The sequence below is a fragment of the Lampetra fluviatilis genome, chromosome 53, assembly GCF_964198595.1.
Source record: "Lampetra fluviatilis chromosome 53, kcLamFluv1.1, whole genome shotgun sequence".
Classification (NCBI taxonomy): Eukaryota; Metazoa; Chordata; class Hyperoartia; order Petromyzontiformes; family Petromyzontidae; genus Lampetra; species Lampetra fluviatilis.
The window spans coordinates 2,725,002-2,745,293 of NC_136327.1; the positions used below are offsets into that span (position 1 = coordinate 2,725,002).

The following is a 20,292-nucleotide window of genomic DNA, read 5'->3' on the forward strand; positions in this document are numbered from 1 at the left end:
CCTGTCCATTTTAAAGCAACACGTTCACAATCATCTGCTCAACGTGGTCGAATTCCCCCGATTATAATACTTTTTTTCTGCAAATTGACCTCAAAGTTTTGGGTGCGTCTTCATTCCTGGGGTGTAACTTAATAATTGGTAATTCAAAACTGATCACATTAATACAAAAAAATTAAGTCACTATCTACCATTTGTATTTTGAAATCCAAACCTTTAACACACTACACCGTTTTCTCTTCCTAGGAAGTGTTCATAACGAATATGGCGAGCGCTTTCTTGATATAACACGTAACACAATCCCCTAATAATGTATGTTACGCTGTATGTCATCTGCTTTATATGCCATATAAAATGCACACATTTTAAGTATTCATACCCGAGCTAGGCCAGATTAAAATAAATATTTTTTTGTATAATGGGTTTTCTGTCAATGTTATCCATCTCAGGAAACCTGAGAGTGGAGTTCAATCATTTGGTGGGAGCCCACGATTTAGGCCCCACTTTACCAAATTCACAAAGCACCGGGCTCAAACCACTCGCAAGACAAACGTGAACAAAAGTGAAGAAAGAATTTATTACAAAAGGAGACGTTACATCTTAAGGTGTCTCTGTAAATCAGAACAAATGGTCTCTACCAATCGAATGTGAATCTTTACACACTGCGGGAAGCAGTGTACAAAATATATTGAAGAATGTAACCAGTACTAGCACCGCGTGTTCAAGAAGAGTGTAGCAAACATTTTCATTTTATAAACCAAATTGCAATTTCACTGCCAGGTGTGAACGTGAAACGTCTATGACTCATTCTAGAAGCTCACTTCTCAAAAGAAAGTTCAATGGGAATCGTGTAATGCAGGCATATATGTGCGAGCTACATTGCAGGTTTTTCCAATTTCGGCTCACAACTTCGAAATAATTATGAAGCTGCCGCGGTCACGTTAGGTCCTAAATCTTGCTGCATATGCAGGGGGTCGGCATCCGCCTACTCCGGAACTGCACACGGCCCTTGAAGGAATGCCGCTTTGCGACGTTTTTCAGGTGCTTAGCGGCTAATTTTATGTTTTTACCGAATTCGAAAAAAAAAGGCTCTTCCTGTTATTTTTGGTTGCCGACCCCCGTGTACGTGGTACCAACGTTTTGATATTTTCATGCAATATTCGGCTCGATATTGTCCCCTTCATTGCACCAATTGTTATTTTCTGGGGACAACACGCCGACATCGGCCCGAAAGATCCCGCACGCTGTGCTCGCTTTGCCATCTCTTCCTGTGAAAGGCTCGCGGCAGAATGCCTGCTTGTCCGTTACTGCAGAGCAATAGCAAAGCAGAGCCATAATGTTCTAAGCAAGTCGAAATATCTCCCTGCTCCAACGAGCATCGGGGCGGTTTTCACCTATGCAAGCAGCACCCAAGTTCGGGGTGAAAATTCCACATGCCGAAGGCAAGAGGCAATCTCTCAATAAAATTCCTACTGTTGACTTTCTAGGAATTAACTTTTCATATAGATAATCCTCTTGAGAGATGATCGGCTTAAGTGACCGGGCGGGCAGGAATATTGATACTCGCAACCTTCAGAATATGAAGTGCGCGAACCGCCGTGCCACAAAGCCAGACCACCTCCCCCCCCCCTCCTTCCGCCAACATTCCCATCACACACGAACAGCAGCAAGCGGTTTCAACACCTACCACTTGCCATGCCCAACAGCATCCTGTTCCATAAAAACTGAGTGAAGCGGATTTTTTTAGGCCACAACAGCAGCGCGCAATGGCCCCTACACTTGCAGGTGACACTGCAGGGTACTTAAAGGACACTATGCAGCAGACACTGCACTTTGGCAATTCCCTGCAGGCCATAAGCGGGCAAACCAGAATTAGAATCAAACTGGCGACTCTGCATGCTAAGTGGCGAGTACTCTTCAACCACCGATTAGCACGGCAGGCTAAGTACAGTGCGAAAGAAGTTCAACATACATACTCGAAGGACAAGGTCACGGGCATCCATGTCTAGGTAGACACAACCCAAAAAAAACGCGGTTATTTCACAGATGTGACGTCACGGGATGTCTGAGACGAGTCATCATCAGCTTCATTACACTGGTCAACACACTTTTTCTGGCATAAGGTATTCCAAAGGTTGTAAGGTAATTTTGGGGTGCTGATTCCAAATCTGGCATCAGTTTTTGTCTATCATATCAGGTTTTTGAGATATCAAATATTGCATTTTCAATAAAAACTGCAGAAGAAAAATATTAAATAAATGTGGATATCTACATAAAATTATATTATAAACACACTATCCTAAAAATACAGCACCGTATTTTAACACTAACGCAGTCACTGACTCGCAACAACTTGCAATCAAAAGTGACAAGAGTTAATTTCGGGTAAAATCAATGAAAATGGGGTATGCCAATAGCATAAAAATGAGATGTGATAAAGCAAATCTGAGATCAGATTTGGAATCGGCACCCTGAAATTTGTCTAAAACAGCTGCAAAAGTCCAGGCCAGAAAAAAAGTTATTTTTGTTGACCAGCGCTATTGGCAAAACCGGACTGCAAGCGACTCTCTCAGGCGAACACCGCCATAGCGCCCTCTAATGACGGAACAGCCACACTGTAGTCTCAACACGTGGGTGTGTGAGACGGAGCCCCCGTCTGGCTGAAGTCACCATCCACAGCAAACGCTGGGAGGTGATCCATGCTTGTGCTTGCCTATGGAGCTCAGCACATGGGAGGAGGTCAGATCGACAACAATGGCACTGCACCATATAGCCTGGAGCTGAGATGTCACGGATTATTCAGCAAGTTTTTTGTTAATTGCAGATGCAAATTTCTACTTGGATCGATATCGTCAATGTAGTCAAAGCAGCAACCGATACATTGTTTGGGTTGCGCCTTGCTCAACAACACTCCACTTTTCGATTCTTGCTACAGGCAAACTTTATTGTTCCGAAATAAATCATGACGCGTGTCAACACCTAAGGGACTTGTAGTAGAGCACCTTAACTCACGGTTTGCAGTAGGCCTCGGCAAGGTAAGGTAAAAGTGTAAAAACGAACCTACCTTTACGCTACCTTTTACCTTACCACAATACAATCACTCTACCCTACCTTTTACCCTTTAGCAGGTAAGGCAAAAAGCAACGAGCCTGCCTTTACCCTACCCTTTACCTTACCCCTTGGCATGCCGAGGCCTAGTTTGCAGTGTTTCTCATTGACATACATGAGCAATCGCACAGGATTGGATATGAAGTTGCCCTGTTTTAATCTCCTCTGTGGTCTGCTCCAGCATTACGTCTCTGGCCTCACCTTCCCTAAACTCCGAGCACGAATTCTCTTCATTAGACCCACGACACGACTGCCTTTCCACTTCCGAGTAGTCAACCTTTACTAAAGTTGGTGGTCGCCCCGTTCCCTGCATGCTATCGTTGTCGTCGCGAAACTTCAAGCACCTGTTCAAGGCCTCACATTCGTCGCATCTCTTTCACCCGCTCCTTCTCCGCGACGCACATTCTTCTGGAAGACTCTTCGGAATAAGTTTGTCGCGTGTACCGAAAGCTTTGCGTGATTGATGCGCCGCTTTAACAAATTAACAAAAGTAATAACGTGCCCTCAATGCAGCAGCCTGTGCGCTGGAGTTTGCAAAGGCGACCTTTTTGTGGATCCGGAATTTGTCAATGTTAACTATAAAGCAGGTGGCAAGCCGAAGTAAATATTAACGAGTGAAAATATCTCTACTCAGGAGGCATTATAGGCAGTGCTCAGCCTCTCCACTGGTTGCCTCGAGCCATGAGTATATTAGCAATGGTAAAAAGCCACGAAAAAACTGTGCTCACAACTTAAGGATTCAGGAATGTACATGTATCGGCCACGTAAATGTCTCGAGGCGCCTTGCATCACAACTCGATCATTCCAATGTCCAAATGTAGTCCCTCTCTCGATTAGTGCGCCTAGGGGACCCCCTGATGACAACTGTCCCCGTGCGGCACAAGGTGAAGCAGTATCATCTGTTACCTTAAAATAATAAATAAAACGCCTTATCGGAAGCGCTTTATGCAGAATTAACAATGGTACATATGAATGTGATGGTGGAGACGAGGTGAATGGAACAGATGGGAGGAAGCAATGGGGGGGGGGGGGGCAAATCTGTGACGCGTGAATTCGGTGAAAGCGAAATCGACGACAGTAAATGATGACGAATGGATTTAATGAATGGGGAATGAGTGATAGCTGTATAATGAGAATATGAAGATGGGAACAGTAACCGTGGTGGTTATGAGGGGGAGATTAAGGGGGGTCGTGGGGTGAGCTCGGGAACAAGAAATAAGTTTTAAGTGAGGAGCGTAAACTTAGCGAGTGTCGGTGCCTGGTGAATGTGGAGCAGGGGAAGTTTGTTCCAGTTAAGGGGGGCAAGGAGAGAGAAAGAGCGAAAGCGAGGATTGAGCGCATGGAGGAGGAACAGAGATAAGACAGCAAAGATTGAGTACCGGCCTGCAACCGGGCATAGTCTGTCAGTAGGGGGCGATGTTGTTATTTGGTTGTTACAATTCAGTAAAATGCAAGCAAATTTGTTCTAAGCTTGGCAAATTTGGGCCATGACGATGGCACGCAAGGCCTACCCCCCCATATTTTGAAAAAACGCCACAGGATCTAATGTTCACCGTGCTGCAGACGGCTTTTATGAACTCCAAAACTCCGCAACAAGCGGATAAACGCACTGCGGCCCGGTCGCATTTAACCGGGTTGAGGAGGTACAACTTAGCCTTAAGAAAAACAAACTTGAGACAGGCGTCGGGTTTTGTGCCTTTGGAAATGAACTGCTGCAGCATTTTATTGCAACACGCTACGGTTGTTCCGTACGCACCGATGACTCGTCACATCCCGGGCCACCCGGAGTAAACCCTCGCCGTCAACTGCACCGGCACACTTCCTTTGCCACTCGCAGGGCACTCGTGCGACATCTTTCTGCGTGAATCGCACGTGAGCTTACACAGTCCCACGTTACACACACACACAAGAGGCCGCGTGTAACGATAACAAAATAAAACAAAGCTGGCACAATGCACTCGTTGTGCCGTGGATACGCGAAAAAAATTCAACTTCGGAAGTTCGGTCCCTGGATTGAGGGGTAACGCAACGTGTAAAAATAATCACCGTTGCACTCCGTCCAGCCTAGGAAGCTGTGAGTGCTGTTTATAATCCGTGTTGCCCGAGATCAGTGTTCACTCTCTGAAGCTTTTCTTATTTTCTTCCCTCCCTGCTGCAAGATAAAAACAAAAGTTCAAGGATCGAAAGCGTCGACCGCAGGTCAATGCACGCAGGCATGGTCCCTCTCCATTGATCGCCTCTCTCGTGTTTGTCAATTACGTTAAGCAATAACCGAGACATAGATCCCCCCATATAGCCTTCACAAACTTTTGGTGCAAGTGCTGTTAGCGAGTAGCACCCATGAATGCGAACATGGCACAAGAGGGGGTGTGTGGGTGGCCAGCACCACGCTCGAGCACCGTATTGTTCCTAGCGGCGATGTTTACACATCGCACCAGGTACTCATTTGAGGCAGTCGACCCAACGGAGGCCCAGGACCGGTTCAGATGATTAGTCATTGTTATTGGCCGTGAATGGGAATCAAAACTCGGGTCACTGGTTCGGAGCGAAGCCATTACCGCTCTCCACACATATATAATAAAGGCCACGTGCACACATACAAACACACTGCTTTCGGTTCACCAGTATTTTGAGGGCCAACATTTTTCCACTGGAAATTGTGTAGCAAGAGACGCAAGTTTGAAGCGACACATGACAGAATCGATAGAGTTGTTCTCTTGCCGAGCGCTATTTATAAACTGTCTACTTGCTCCCCCCCGTGTTTTACCTGGTGTTTCACGAGCTCCGCTTGTAGTGTTTTCACCTTCGACCTCTCTTGTTCCAGAGCAGTGTGGAGGTCGGAGACCTGCGTCGCAAAACAAGCCGTTGGTTTCTGCTCCGTCTACCAATTGCAACTCGGTGGCACTGTGGGGCTTTCAGCCCGGAGCACAGAAAAAAAATATTCTTTCTGGGGCTTCCTACACACAAACCCGAGCCGCATTAGGGATGCTTTTAAGCTATAAACATTTTTTTTCAAGGACAATTTCAGATCGCGTTTGGATTTTCAGAAAATGTACATTATGTTACTATCTTAAGATGTTTTTGTGCCAACAATAGAGATGTCACCTGGTGCCACGTGGCAAAAAAAATAGTCTGAGAGTGACTGGCCACATGATTCAAGCAGGATGACAAATGACCTTACCAAGCCCCCGTCCACCCTTGAGGTGTGACAGAAAGAGTAGCGCTCATCATCGGGTACTGGAAATTGCCGGGGAACGTGTTTCACAAACACGCATTAAACTAATCACCCCCCTTATGAGTCCACGACTTGTTATGCATCACCTTCTTGATTTGATTGAAAAAAAAAATTGCCACTGTGGTGCATGTGGAATCTCTCGTGGCTGCAGAATACATACAACATATACAGATTGTAATTCATACGCAATTCCATGCATCGTGAGAATAGGAATATTTAATCGACGAATCAATGCCTTGTTACGTGCCTAGCGTTTATCCACGTCACAATGACGGACACCCGACGAGACCGTGACGCCATTTATGTAAATGTCAACACAGTGGTGCAACGAGGAACGCTGTCACGTGGTAAGACACATCGTATGTTTAACTTCTTTCGCACCGTATGATTGCTTGTGTTGCAATCAAAACGTCGTATGCTAGTATTTAATTTATTATTTTCTCATTATATGTGACTTTACCGAAAGAACCAGAGAGTAATTCCTGCAGTCACGAAAGCTCCAAATTAAGTATGGAAAATAAACGGTTAACGGTTCGGAAGCGCGACAATAACCCACGCGGTCTGACCTGCTGTGTGAGCTCGTTCTTTATGTTGGTCAGCTCCTCGACTTGCAAGAGCACGTCAGATTTCTCCTTCACTGCGACGACACAGCAACGACGACAAGGAGGGGGGCGAGGGGTGAGCCCTGCGACTCTCAATCTACGCTCGCCGCAAAGCGCGGCACGTGCAACGCGGGTTCTCCCCGGCGGGCCTGTCAATGCCGGGAGGAACGCTTCGCGAGCGAGAACCCAACAAGATCTGGCAAGCGGAGAGCGGCTGCAAAAAAGAGTACACTTCGGCTTTTGCCAATCAATATTATCCATAACTGAGGTTTTTGGGTAGATCGAGGAAATACGTGTCGTTAAACCCTCCACCACCCGACACAGCTAATTATTAAGGTTTGTCGCGTAAAACCTCACTACTTGGCTGTCGGGTGATGGCGGGCTTAACGACACATTTATATTTACGCGAGCAAACCCAAAAACCTCTATTACGGAGATCCACTTTGACAATTCTCAGTGGAGACGGCGACAAGGATTGTCGACCATCCACCCTGCGTCGTCTCAGCGGTGAAGGCGCAGAAACAAAACCTCGGGTCGCTGTTCACTCGCACCGCCTTGCTGCCAATCTGCATCCCAGTTAGTGTGCTACAAGACGGCAGCGTGGTGATGAACGCAGCCTTACTTTCTCCCTGCTGCAGCATGTACAGCAGCTGTGCGTTCCGCTTCTTCACCTCCTTGAACTTCACCTGCAAAGGAGCAGAGGGTAAGAAAAAAAAACAAATTAAATACGGTAAGTCCTCGCTTAACGTGTGTTCACCGGTGCGTTTTCGCCGAAACGCGGTTCTTACATTGGGCAAACACTTTTCGCGCAACGCGGAGCGCGCGCCGTTATGACGCAGTTTCGGAGCGGTCGATGGCGAACGACTATTTTGAGCTGCGAGGCTGAGAGGCATGGGAATCATGGGTATCCGCGTGGAATGATACAGTACGCGGTGGTGTACACTCATCTACGGCTATTTGTCCCACCGTGGGATGGCTGCAGGCTGATTTTATAGTGCAAATGTGATTCATATTTGCAACATTTATTGATGCACTGTAACGTGTGTGTGTGTATATACACACACACGTTACACACACAGTAACTCTACACGACACTTTTCAGGAACGCATGTACTGCGCTGAAAGCGGAATTACCGTACACAACAAACAAACATTGTTAATCTCATTAACACCAATGCTCCCAAAAAGCCACAAGGCCACCCCTCGTGACACATTCATCGACAGCGGGCGCTGGTAGTGGCGGCAGTGGTGCGCAAATTCACCTCCCACTCAGCGGTGACCACCTTCAGGTCGGCGATCTCCTTGTCCTTCTTCTCCAGGCCGTCCTTGAGCTGCTCGATCCTCACCGTCTCCAGGACGGGGCTCGGAAGCCGCGCTGCGCGCTCCGCCGGGGCCTCCTCGGCGGCGCCCCTGCACGACAGCGCCGCCGCCGCCGCCGCCGCAGAACCGGAGCCACCCCGAGAGCCGCCCCGACTCTTGTCAGCGGCCCTGCTGCTGTTGGTGCTGCTGCTGCCGCCGCCGCTCGGTGCGTCTGGGAGGGCAAAACCACGGAAGAGATTGGGGGAAAGGAGGAGAGGACACAGCGGCACGATATCAAGACTCTGTAGTTTTATTTTACGTATTCATTCCGTCTCTGTATGTACCTGCCCACCCACTCAGCAAGTCACCCATTCAATTACTCGCCCGCCGACCCACCCGCCCGCTCACTCACTTACCCACCCACACACTCATTCACCCACCCACTCATTCACTCACCCACCCACCCACCTACCCACCCACCCACTTACTTTGAAGGGGGATCAGTAGGTATATAACCAATATGTGGGAGGGGGGTTACTCTTAACGACCCCGATGCACGTGACTGAGGAGAGCCACAGCCCATGGAGCATCTCCTGCTCCGAGCCACGCACCGTGGAGGACGTCGCCAGGGTTACAAACCGGCCCATTACAACATCATCATCACCACCACCACCACGTGCCCCCGACTCCTACGACTGTGCATGGCGGGACACGGGCAGAGCCATCGGTGTGCCCGTTACCTGCGGCGCCGTCCGTCTGGGCAGCGTGCGCCGGCGTGGGTTCGGGAAGCAGCAGCACCTCCACCATCCTGGGGTCGCGGTCGCGCGCCTCCTGGAGGAGCTTGCGACGCTCCTTCCGATTGGGGACCCGAGGGACTCCGTCTGGATCGACGACCCCTTGCTGCGGGCGATCAATCACGCACGGGGGAAGATCACGATCAAGAGGTCATGGGGTGCCGCGGTGGTGAGATGTTAACTCCCTCGCCTGGTATGCAGGAGGTCGTGGATTCGATCCCGACCCCCGACGCCTGTATATTATCTGAAGATTGCTTGTTCTCCTTATGGTCACATGGATGTTTCCCTGGGTCCTACGGTTTTTCCCTCCACATTTAGAATTAAAATGGATTTAGAGTATCTGGTTGCTATAAATTTCCACGCAATAATAAGCCACTTGGTTGAGCTATCATTTGTGGCCATGTCGAGTCTGAAAAAGAGCTATGAAGCTCAGGGGGTCTTACCTGGTAAAATAAAAATAGTAAATAAATCGTGGCCAATAACACGGATAGCACCACGAAACCACACCATTATTTCCCCTCTTATCACCACATCCCAGGATTACATTGCGAGACAAATAGAGGAACACACGGATGTGCTAACATGTGCAGATTATAGACAATAGATTCACTTGAGTAGCAACTTCATACTTTATCCTTTACGAAAAGGTCTGACTTATCAAGATAAATGTGGTGTTTAAAGACAGCGAGCCAACCAGGACATTCTGTGGGCAGAGCACTTAACTCACGATCGCAAGAGTTTGAATTTCAGTTGGTGGGCTACTCGGCAAATCATGCCGCCAGGTGCAGGGGTCCACCCCTTTTGCGTCCACGGTGGACATCGCACGGTGCCCCAGTTGGGGAATGTGGAATTTCCGCTCGCAAGCTCGGGGGCCGCCAACGGAAATGAGCACTGCCCACCACTCGTTGGAGCAGGGACACACTTTATTGACTGGAAGCAGCAGCTGAAGATGTCCATGTTGTGCCTTTCAGAAATCAAAACTGCAAGTGCCCATAGCTTCTAATTTCCATTCGCATTCGCAACAATAAGGATCTTTATGTAAAACCAGGAAAGAAGCCGACCAAATGTTACCATGTGTTACGCTCTCAAACAATAAGTGCAGGGTTATTTCTAAAATGCTAGCGTGGGTCACAATCAGATCCACTGGTTCAACTGAGACACATTTAGGATTCTAATCATTCAGCGGAAGGTGCCCAAGACACAAAAACATCAGGCCGTACAATATTTAGTCATAACTCGGCTCAAGCCTGAGCAGCTCAGCCACGGCCTGGTTCAGGCTCCACTCAGGAATATCCTGAGCATGGCTGGGACCATGCTTAGACCTGGCTCAAGTGAAGCATTGCTTTGAGCCAGCTCACTTGAGGCAGAGCCAAGCCTGAGCCAAGCCGTGACGAAGAACATGGGCCTTCGTTGAGTCATAAATCAATTGTCTTTTTGCCACCGTGGTGCACGTATAATCTGTAGTGGCTGCAAGGTTTCCACGAATAAGTTATGTCCAGCATACATCAAGCATTGGGAGCTGCCACAGCGATGTAATGGTTAGAACACCGGACTTGCAACCCAGAGGTCACCGGTTCGATTCCATCTCCCGGCGCGGCAGTTGAAACAATGGGGGCGCGGGTTTCTCAAAACCCCTCGCACGTGCCCCCAGCAGTATGAAGGAGTACACCACAGTTAGTCGATTGGCAGCTCACGTGTGGTGGGGTAAAGTGTGGGTACCCCCAACACTTCAAATACCCTCTAGAGGGGCTCTCCAGTGGAAGCCCTTTCCACCAGTACTGGCAGTGAACTATTCCAGGGCTGCACATTTACATCACAAATTACTGACCATTATAGGCACGAAATGAATCATTACATCCTCGCAAAGCAAAGCTTATTTCCCAAGCTGGAGTGTGCTGCTGTATTGTTCAAGCTAATCAGCGGGTATGTTGGTCGTATTTAATAGGCATCTTCCACTCTAAAAGGCTGCTCCCTGCTGGGTTTTTGAGGCGGGCGGCGACAGGTTAGTCCGATGCAGCTGCAAATGTATCTTCTTTGCTATGCAATGCGAAACACACCCCCCCCCCCCCGCTAGCCTGAACCCTCACAGTGGCAAAGCGAGGGGCTCTTAATCGGTAGGTTGTGAGTTGAATCCTGGTTGGTAGTTGACTCAGCCCATCATCATCATCCATCCGAGGTCAAGAAAACAAAAAAATAACACTTTGCAGGATAGCCATGGCGCCACGGTTGCGAGGTCTCTAACTACCTCGCCTGGTACGCAGGAGGTTGTGGGTTCGATTCCGACCATGACGCCTGCTGCTGTATATTTGTAGAATGCATGTCTTTCTCGCCGTGGTCGCGTGGATTTTTTCTGGCTGCTCCACTTTTTTCCCCTCCACATTTACAAACATGCGCTTAAGTGTATTTGGCTGCTGTATACTTCCAACATGATAAGCCACTTCGTTGAGCTATCATTTTTGTCCAGGTCGCTTTTGAAAAGAGCTGTGGAGTTCAGTGGGCCTTACCTGGTAAAATAAAAAAGGTTTAGTATATGAATGTGGAATTTAAACTGCTGCCTTAGGGGTGTACACAGGAAGCACCGCACCAATGCTCATTTGAGCCGGAAATAATAAGAATACTGATACCTAACCATATACAGAATTGCAGGCGTGGGAAGGGATGCAGATGTAGCCAGCCTACGTGGATCCCCATCTTAGATTTCTCACCCTTTGTAAGGCTCAGCAGTGGCTTGAACGTGGCCGATGATCATCTACAGGTCTAATTTGCACTTCTAGTTTAATATACCGGCAGATTATATTATAATGGGTACTGTGAACAGTCAACACTGACATTAAAGGCCGGCTCCTGCCATGTGAATGTGGAATTTCCTTCACTGGCTCAGGGCCACCAATGGAGGTTAGTGCCACCTTATTTCTCTGTTTAGCAGGGAGAGCACTTGACTAGGCTTGAATAAGATGCAAGGGTCATTGACGTCTTGTTTACAGCAGAATGTACACATTGGCAATTTCCTACACAGACCATAATAAAGATCAAACTCTCAAACAGTTTAAAGGGCGACACACAACAAAAAGCAAGAAACTTGTATCGATATAAACGTCAGTTAGGTTGGGGCGGTGATATGACTGAGCGAAAGGGCTTTTGCCAATTGTTTCAGAGGTTCGCAGTGGGAGCCCGTTGGCAGCCCTGGTTAACACTGCGGCTGTATGAATGCAGTGTGGACATTAAAGACCTTGTGACTTTGGTCAAAAAAAATTAGGCCGTGCGTGCCGGTATCATGGGCTACATTTCCAACGAATTAAATATTACCCAAAAGTTACTGAATCAGGGAAAACACATCGCAACATATGCCCCCACTGAGGAACTACTACACACCATGTCTGTTAATGTTAGTGCCTTCCTTTAAGATAGCCTTGCGCTGTAAGAATGGTGCCACATCTATTCACGATTTGATTTGATTTCAGTTGCGCATCCTGTGCTGTCCAGCGTGTCGAAAGCTTTGCTTACAAGTAAAAAAGGCTTTGCGTCGACTTACAGGCGTATTTTAGGGGAAACTTATCTTGTGTATGCGCAGTCCTAACATGTAAGGGTATGAATAACGATTAATGAAAAAAAAATATTAAGATACCTTCATTACTGGTGTGTTCTGTACTTTTAAAATCTTATTGCAGTGATGTCACCAGAGGATTCATTACCGAATGTTTCATTATTATTTTCTATCAATAGTGAATATTCATCCTAGTGCCAGGTGGCACTAGACGTACACAGCCTGGGTACAGTACTTATGTACAAGATAAGATTTGTTTGTTTTCTGGCCCTAGTCTTCAGAATTGACCCAGAACCGAGTGCACGTCCCATCTGGTTACCACCACCCACATGATAAACCTTTACTCAGCCAAGGCAACCAGTCCAAAGGACAGGTAATTACACTTTATCCACCCAGCCACCTCCCACAGAGGCAGTTTTGATAACGTAGTGACGGGTCTAACCAGCTCCTATAACTTCTTCGTTTACAGGAGTACACCTTACCGAGTCTCAAAGACTTTCTTTCAGGTGGGTCCTGCTCAGTTTTGCAGTGGGTGCCAATATTGTTTCGTATTTTCCCAAACGAGCAGTTTGCCTGATTCGCGGATCATTTTTCAAATTTGGACCATGCCGTCGGGCAAACATGGCCTACGCTTCCTCGAATGTCGTCTCAGAATCTTTCATGGCCACTGTCAAGCGGAAAGTCGCACATTTTTACAATACACCCGACAGGATTAACCAGGGCGGCCATGCAGCTCGAACCGCGAACCTCTGAAACAAGCAGCGAACGCAGTTACGACTCGTCCATGCCTTGAGAGTTGTAGAGGTGGTTCAGAAAACTACGGGGCCAGCACGATATGCGCTGGGGTTGAATTCAGGCAGAAATCCGTGATTAAACCAGCTTATCCAGTGGAGCAAGTTGATGGTGTCAGTCCGATCACCAATGACTGCACATTTTACTTTTCATTTCACAAAGCTTTTACTCATTTAAAACTTTAACATTCACCGATTCGCTTATTCCAGCTGAGGACTAAACACTTCCATTTGCCATATGAGGAACTCTATGCAGGGCACACAAGTGGTGTGGCCGTGGCGTGAAAAAAAGAGGGCACTGAAGTGACTTTGTAAATCCAGTAATGTCACCTTCCAGGACCCTTCCAGGACCATTCTGCCACGAAGCAATACACTCCACGCTGTGCAGTGGTTATCGACAGCACACGCAGAAACACAACGTGGGGGAAAAAGCTACATGCACACGCATTCTTTTTGTTTAGATATATAAATATATTTCACAGCACGTACCGTCTTTTGAAACTCGTACTCCATCTTGCTGAGCCGGAGAGCTCTTTGAAGGTCGGCATCAAAAGTTTCCAACGTGTCCTGTGAATAGTGCACAACACGACATTAAATTAAGGAATCATTTAATTAAGCCCCAGCCCCGTGGGGCTGACCAGTGTGGTAGGAAGTTATTTCTTTTGGGATGTTATGAAACAAAAACATAGGCCCCATAACCATGCTTAAGGTGACATAAAAAACCGGATGGGGATCAACTCAGAAGCCCTCAGACCCGATCTATATAAGATGGGGGTGGGGGGGGGAATTGAACCGCGGGTGTGGGGGGGTATACAGCTATCACCTCTTTCACACAAAGGAATCACATCAGGGAGCCGCTCTGGGGGAGAAAAGGGATGATAAGGGAAGGACGGGGGGGGGGCATTCAACTAATGGTCCCAGGCCTGCTAGGGGAAATAAGAGCCGGGGTGTGGTGCGAAAGAAGTTTCACATAAATACAAATAACCTCATGGAAAACAGCGCCAAGGACCTTACTGCAAAGGATCTTAATAGGAATTGCAAACAAGGCACCGCAATAATCAATCTACGAGACCTGTACTGAACAATATCAGAACATCGCATGGCAGATGCGGTTATTTTAAAAAAATATGCCACGGTGCAACTTCTGTCACCAATCTCACACCACAGATCACACGGTAACACCACTGCCCGCTTCCATCATGCGGTGGCAGAACTTCACATAATCACTATGAAGCTATTCCTGAAGGCGTCCACTGGCCCATTCACTTACCAACCAATATACATTAGCATATGAACATTACTGACCAATTTCCGGTCACAGGAAAGATATGCCAGTCAAATCATCTGCAAATATGTTTCGCAAACACCATACGAGTGTGAATCTGTGTAATAATTGGTCAGTGGCGTAGTGGTTAGCGCGCTGCGCTACCAACCTGGCGACCCAAGTTCGATTCCCGATCACGGCCAACACCGGTGACAAATAGCTCAACCGGTCCTGGGTCTTCCCTAGGTCGACTCAGTCTCACAAGTACCTTGTGCAATGTATAAACATTGCCACTGGTGAGACAAAGGAGGCCAGGCGGGGGTGCTGGTCACCCATCCCCTCGTGTGCCGTACCAGCTTTCATAGGGTGCTTGCTAGCAGCACTTGCCCCAACAGTCTGTTAAGGCTATATGGGGGGGGAGAGCTTTGTCTTTTATTAGATTCGCAATTCAAGCGCACCAGCTGTCCGCAGGTGCCTTCGTCTGGCACGCCGTCAGCCACCAGACTGCGCTCCCCGTTGAAGCGCTGCTCCCCGTTGGGCTTCTGGGAGTCGGGCAGGGCATGCGGTGACGACGCGTCGCCCTCCACACGGACCGCTGGACGCACGGGTAGCTTCTTAAAGGCCAGGTTCCTCAGCTGCTCGCACAGCGCAGGTCACACACACACACACGGACATTACGGCGGTTGCCCATCCAAGCACTATGCAGACACGACCGAGATCTGACAAGATTGGGCACACTCTCGGTCACGGGTCGGCAACCTGTATCTCCAGAGCCGCATGCGGCTCTTTAAGCATCGTTTTAAGGACAGTCTGGTATTCGCATGCATTGTGGCTCTTCAATGATTTTGTTGTTGTTACCGAATTCGAAAAAAATGCTTCATTGTTATTCCGGTTTCCGACCCCTGCTCTGGGTGATTTGGTAAATTGCATTAACTACGCGCTAATTGTACGTATGCACCCTTGCAATGGCTGGGTCACGTTACGGCACTTTAGAAAATATCATTATTATTAAGTGCCTGATGATGCTGGTTGTAAACACCAGTGAAACGTCGTAGTCGATTGTAAATGTTGTGGGTTTGCTAAGACACACGGTGTGCTAAAGTAGTAATAAATTGGATTATTCTGTTCATGTGACAACTCTTACTAATTGGCTGTGTCGGTTGGAAGTAGGTGTATGACACATTGACGTTAACGAGATAAAAAACTTTTTTTTAATATATCGGTCGCAAAAGCCTACATGTTAAATTAACCGATTATATTACGCCACCATACATTTAAATGTTTGCACCTCTAAAACCAAGAAGTTTACAATGAAATGAAATTAAAAACGCTTCTATGCTGTAGTATATTTTGGGTGCTGCTCATATTCATTGGGAGATCTAAACCAGTCGTGGGAATTCCACATTGCCAATACAAGAGTCAATCTCTACATAAAAAACACTGATGATTTACCATAAAGTGGTACGGTATCATTATCACTCGTGATCCACCCACTGTTGGATGAAGACCTCAAGTCTCGTATGCAACAAGCCATCGATGCGGTTAAAGGTGCAGCCCTGCAATTTATTTCATCTGCCACTGCTAGGAGAAGGGTCTTCCCACTGAAGCTAAGTGAGCCAATATCGTCTACTCTTCAACGCTGACTAGACATATTAAAAAGGGTCATAAGTAGGCACACTTAACCCACTCGTATTGCTGGGTGGACTGAGGCGTGCGAGTTTTTAACTTGCCAATTTTTTCAAGCGCCACGCCAGGAAACTGAATCGTGTATTGCGAGTCCACTGTCCTCACCATTAGGTAACAACAGCATCCTCCAGAAAGTACATGTTTTTTTATGAAGGAAAATACAATGTAATATTGTAAACTATTTGAAACGTTTACGTGTTATCGGAAAACAAATACACCGTGAAATATGCTCAATGCAATGTACAGTACACAACTGAAACACAACATACCAAGAGCAAAAAGGGAAGTTGGTTTCGACAAAGGTGTCGGCTCTGGCACTACTCCTTGTAAATAAAGGGGGTTAAGAGTTTAGGGTTTGGGAGTTCGCATTCGGATGTTAAGGTTTATGGGTTAGGCGTTGAGTTTAAGAGGTTCGGGTTGAGTATTTTGATTTAGAGGTTGGGATTGAGTGGTTTTAGGCTTCAGGGTAAGAGTTCTGGGTTAGGTGTAACGGCTTACGGTTAGGATTTCTAGTTACGTGTCAAGTATAGAGATCATGGTTTAGGTGATAGGTTTCTGAAAAAAAACTAAAAACATTTTATATTACAATACCAGGTAAGTCCCACTGAGCTGCATAGCTCATCTTTTCAGAAGCGATCTGGCCACAAATGATAGCTCAACGAAGTTGCTTATCACGTGGAAAAAAATGGGTCAGGCTTTCAGCGTTCAAGAGTTTAGGCTTTATGGGTTAGGCTTTAGGGGGTTGGGCCTTAGGCTTTAGGGTTGGGTCTATGGACAGCAGCGCTTAAGACCACTAATCGTGCCCACATCACGCCTACAATAGCAGCCTCAACAACAACACCACCACCTAGATTTGAAGCTTTCGTGACTGCAAGGATTCATATTCTTAGTTTTTTTTCGGTCAAGTCACGTAGGTAAAACATTAAAATTAATTAAAGTAAAATATACCTGATGACGATTGCTTGTGTTGCAATCGAAACGTCGTGATGTTTATGTTTGTTTTATTTTACTTTAATTAATTGTAATTTTTTACCTACGTGACTTTACCGAAAAAACCTAAGAATATGAACACCACCACCACCACCACCGCGCAAACACCGCGCAAACACGACCTCGTTGGTCTGCTCGATCATCTTCTCCTTTTTCTTCTTCTTCCTCGCCCGCTTCTTCTCGCCAGCAGCTCCACCTGCCCCTCCATCTCCCCGTGCAACCCCTCCTCGTCCTGCACCACCGCCACCACCACCGCCACCACGTCCTCCTCCATCCTTCCTCGTGCCGTGGTGGACCCCCCCGTCTTCATCGCCCTCCGAGCCTGATGACGAGTCGCCCTCCACACCCAGCACGGCGAATCGCAGCTTGCTCGCCGGGATGATGCTGGCCATGATGAGCCTCAGTCGAATGGCAAACTTGACCTCGAATGAAAGGGCTTCCTTAGATGCGAGACGACGCTTTTTTTTTTAAACAAAAAAAAAACCTACTTAAGGTTTAACCGCTCGGTTTTGCACGACGTCTCCCTTTGGTTGACACGACCTTAGGGTTCAACTCGACTCTGCCTTAAACCACACTTTGTTGGGACACGATTCTACTTAAGCCTCTACAGCATAAAATCCTCGCGGAGACCTCACAAAGTCGCTAAACCTCCCCCTTGTGGGATGTATAACAACTTGGTTTAACAGTCCTAGACCTCCAACGTTGACGAGACACCAACAACAACAGCAGCAGCAGCAGCAACTCGAAAGCCTCACAAACCACCACGGCAACTAAGCACCACTGAACCAACAAAACCCACGGCCGCTTGCAATGCGTTTCTAGCCAAGCGACCCCTTTGCTGGCCGACACAAACAACAACCACAAACAACAACCACCACCACAAACAACAACAACCACCACCACAAACAACAACAACCACCAGCACCACTGACAGTCGCCACGAGACGCGGCTATACGCGCCGATAAATGCTGCTACTGCTGCTGCTACTGCGCACAGCACAACAAGTAAAAACAGAAACGTTGTTTGTAATCAGACCCCACAATGTAAACAACAACAACAATAATAACAACAACAATAACAACGTAAACAAGCGAGCGATGTTAGAGCGCAGAGAGAGCCGAGGAGCGCAGGACGTACGGAGTGAGACTAGCGGATGACTAGGCCCCAGGATCCGGATCCCAGGGGGTCTGGCGCAGCAGCAGAACCGGATCCGTGGCACGTGACGCGCGCAGGGAGGCGTGGCCTCTCTACTGCTGGATGAGTGACCCCCCCCCCACTCACCTTTGTGTCTCTACTGCTGGATGACCCCCCCCCCCACCCGCCTTTGTCTCTCTACTGCTGGATGAGTGACCCCCCCCACCCACCCACCTTTGTCTCTCTACTGCTGGATGAGTGACCCCCCCACCCACCCACCTTTGTCTCTCTACTGCTGGATGAGTGACCCCCCCACCCACCCACCTTTGTCTCTCTACTGCTGGATGAGTGACCCCCCCACCCACCCACCTTTGTCTCTCTACTGCTGGATGAGTGACCCCCCCACCCACCCGCCTTTGTCTCTCTACTGCTGGATGAGTGACCCCCCCCACCCGCCTTTGTCTCTCTACTGCTGGATGAGTGACCCCCCCACCCACCCACCTTTGTCTCTCTACTGCTGGATGAGTGACCCCCCCACCCACCCACCTTTGTCTCTCTACTGCTGGATGAGTGACCCCCCCACCCACCCACCTTTGTCTCTCTACTGCTGGATGAGTGACCCCCCCACCCACCCGCCTTTGTCTCTCTACTGCTGGATGAGTGACCCCCCCCCACCCACCCACCTTTGTCTCTCTACTGCTGGATGAGTGACCCCCCCACCCACCCACCTTCGTCTCTCTACTGCTGGATGAGTGACCCCCCCCACCCACCTTTGTCTCTCTACTGCTGGATGAGTGACCCCCCCCACCCACCTTTGTCTCTCTATTGCTGGATGAGTGACCCCCCCCACCCGCCTTTGTCTCTCTACTGCTGGATGAGTGACCCCCCCCCACCCGCCTTTGTATCTCTACTGCTGGATGAGTGACCCCCCCCCACCCGCCTTTGTCTCTCTACTGCTGGATGAGTGACCCCCCCCCTCCCGCCTTTGTCTCTCTACTGCTGGATGAGTGACCCCCCCCACCCGCCTTTGTCTCTCTACTGCTGGATGAGTGACCCCCCCCACCCACCTTTGTCTCTCTACTGCTGGATGAGTGACCCCCCCCCACCCGCTTTTGTCTCTCTACTGCTGGATGAGTGACCCCCCCCCACCCGCCTTTGTCTCTCTACTGCTGGATGAGTGACCCCCCCCACCCGCCTTTGTCTCTCTACTGCTGGATGAGTGACCCCCCCCACCCACCTTTGTCTCTCTACTGCTGGATGAGTGACCCCCCCCCCCCCAGCCACCTTTGTCTCTCTACTGCTGGATGAGTGACCCCCCCACCCACCCGCCTTTGTCTCTCTACTGCTGGATGAGTGACCCCCCCCCACCCGCCTTTGTCTCTCTACTGCTGGATGAGTGACCCCCCCACCCACCCACCTTTGTCTCTCTACTGCTGGATGAGTGACCCCCCCACCCACCCACCTTTGTCTCTCTACTGCTGGATGAGTGACCCCCCCACCCACCCACCTTTGTCTCTCTACTGCTGGATGAGTGACCCCCCCACCCACCCGCCTTTGTCTCTCTACTGCTGGATGAGTGACCCCCCCCACCCACCCACCTTTGTCTCTCTACTGCTGGATGAGTGACCCCCCCACCCACCCACCTTCGTCTCTCTACTGCTGGATGAGTGACCCCCCCCACCCACCTTTGTCTCTCTACTGCTGGATGAGTGACCCCCCCCACCCACCTTTGTCTCTCTATTGCTGGATGAGTGACCCCCCCCACCCGCCTTTGTCTCTCTACTGCTGGATGAGTGACCCCCCCCCACCCGCCTTTGTATCTCTACTGCTGGATGAGTGACCCCCCC

At 48.7% G+C, this 20,292-nt stretch overlaps 1 protein-coding gene across 2 annotated transcripts; it reads right to left on the reverse strand.

Annotated features, from left to right (window-relative positions):
• Positions 1-4,788: 4,788 nt before the first annotated feature.
• On the reverse strand, positions 4,789-18,491 carry GKAP1 (G kinase anchoring protein 1). 2 transcript variants are annotated; one of them, XM_078879234.1, is made up of 10 exons: positions 18,449-18,491; positions 17,433-17,726; positions 15,093-15,269; positions 13,860-13,937; positions 8,982-9,141; positions 8,205-8,473; positions 7,565-7,628; positions 6,907-6,977; positions 5,873-5,950; positions 4,789-5,257 (listed from the first exon to the last, which is right to left on the reverse strand). In XM_078879234.1, the coding sequence occupies exons 2-10, from the start codon at positions 17,700-17,702 to the stop codon at positions 5,213-5,215; spliced, it is 1,212 nt and encodes a 403-aa protein (XP_078735360.1). In that variant the 5' UTR covers positions 17,703-17,726; positions 18,449-18,491; the 3' UTR covers positions 4,789-5,212. The 2 variants fall into 2 exon arrangements, with proteins under 2 accessions (XP_078735360.1, XP_078735361.1); XM_078879235.1 differs by having other exon boundaries at positions 4,789-5,254; positions 17,433-18,481.
• Between the last annotated feature and the right edge of the window lie 1,801 nt (positions 18,492-20,292).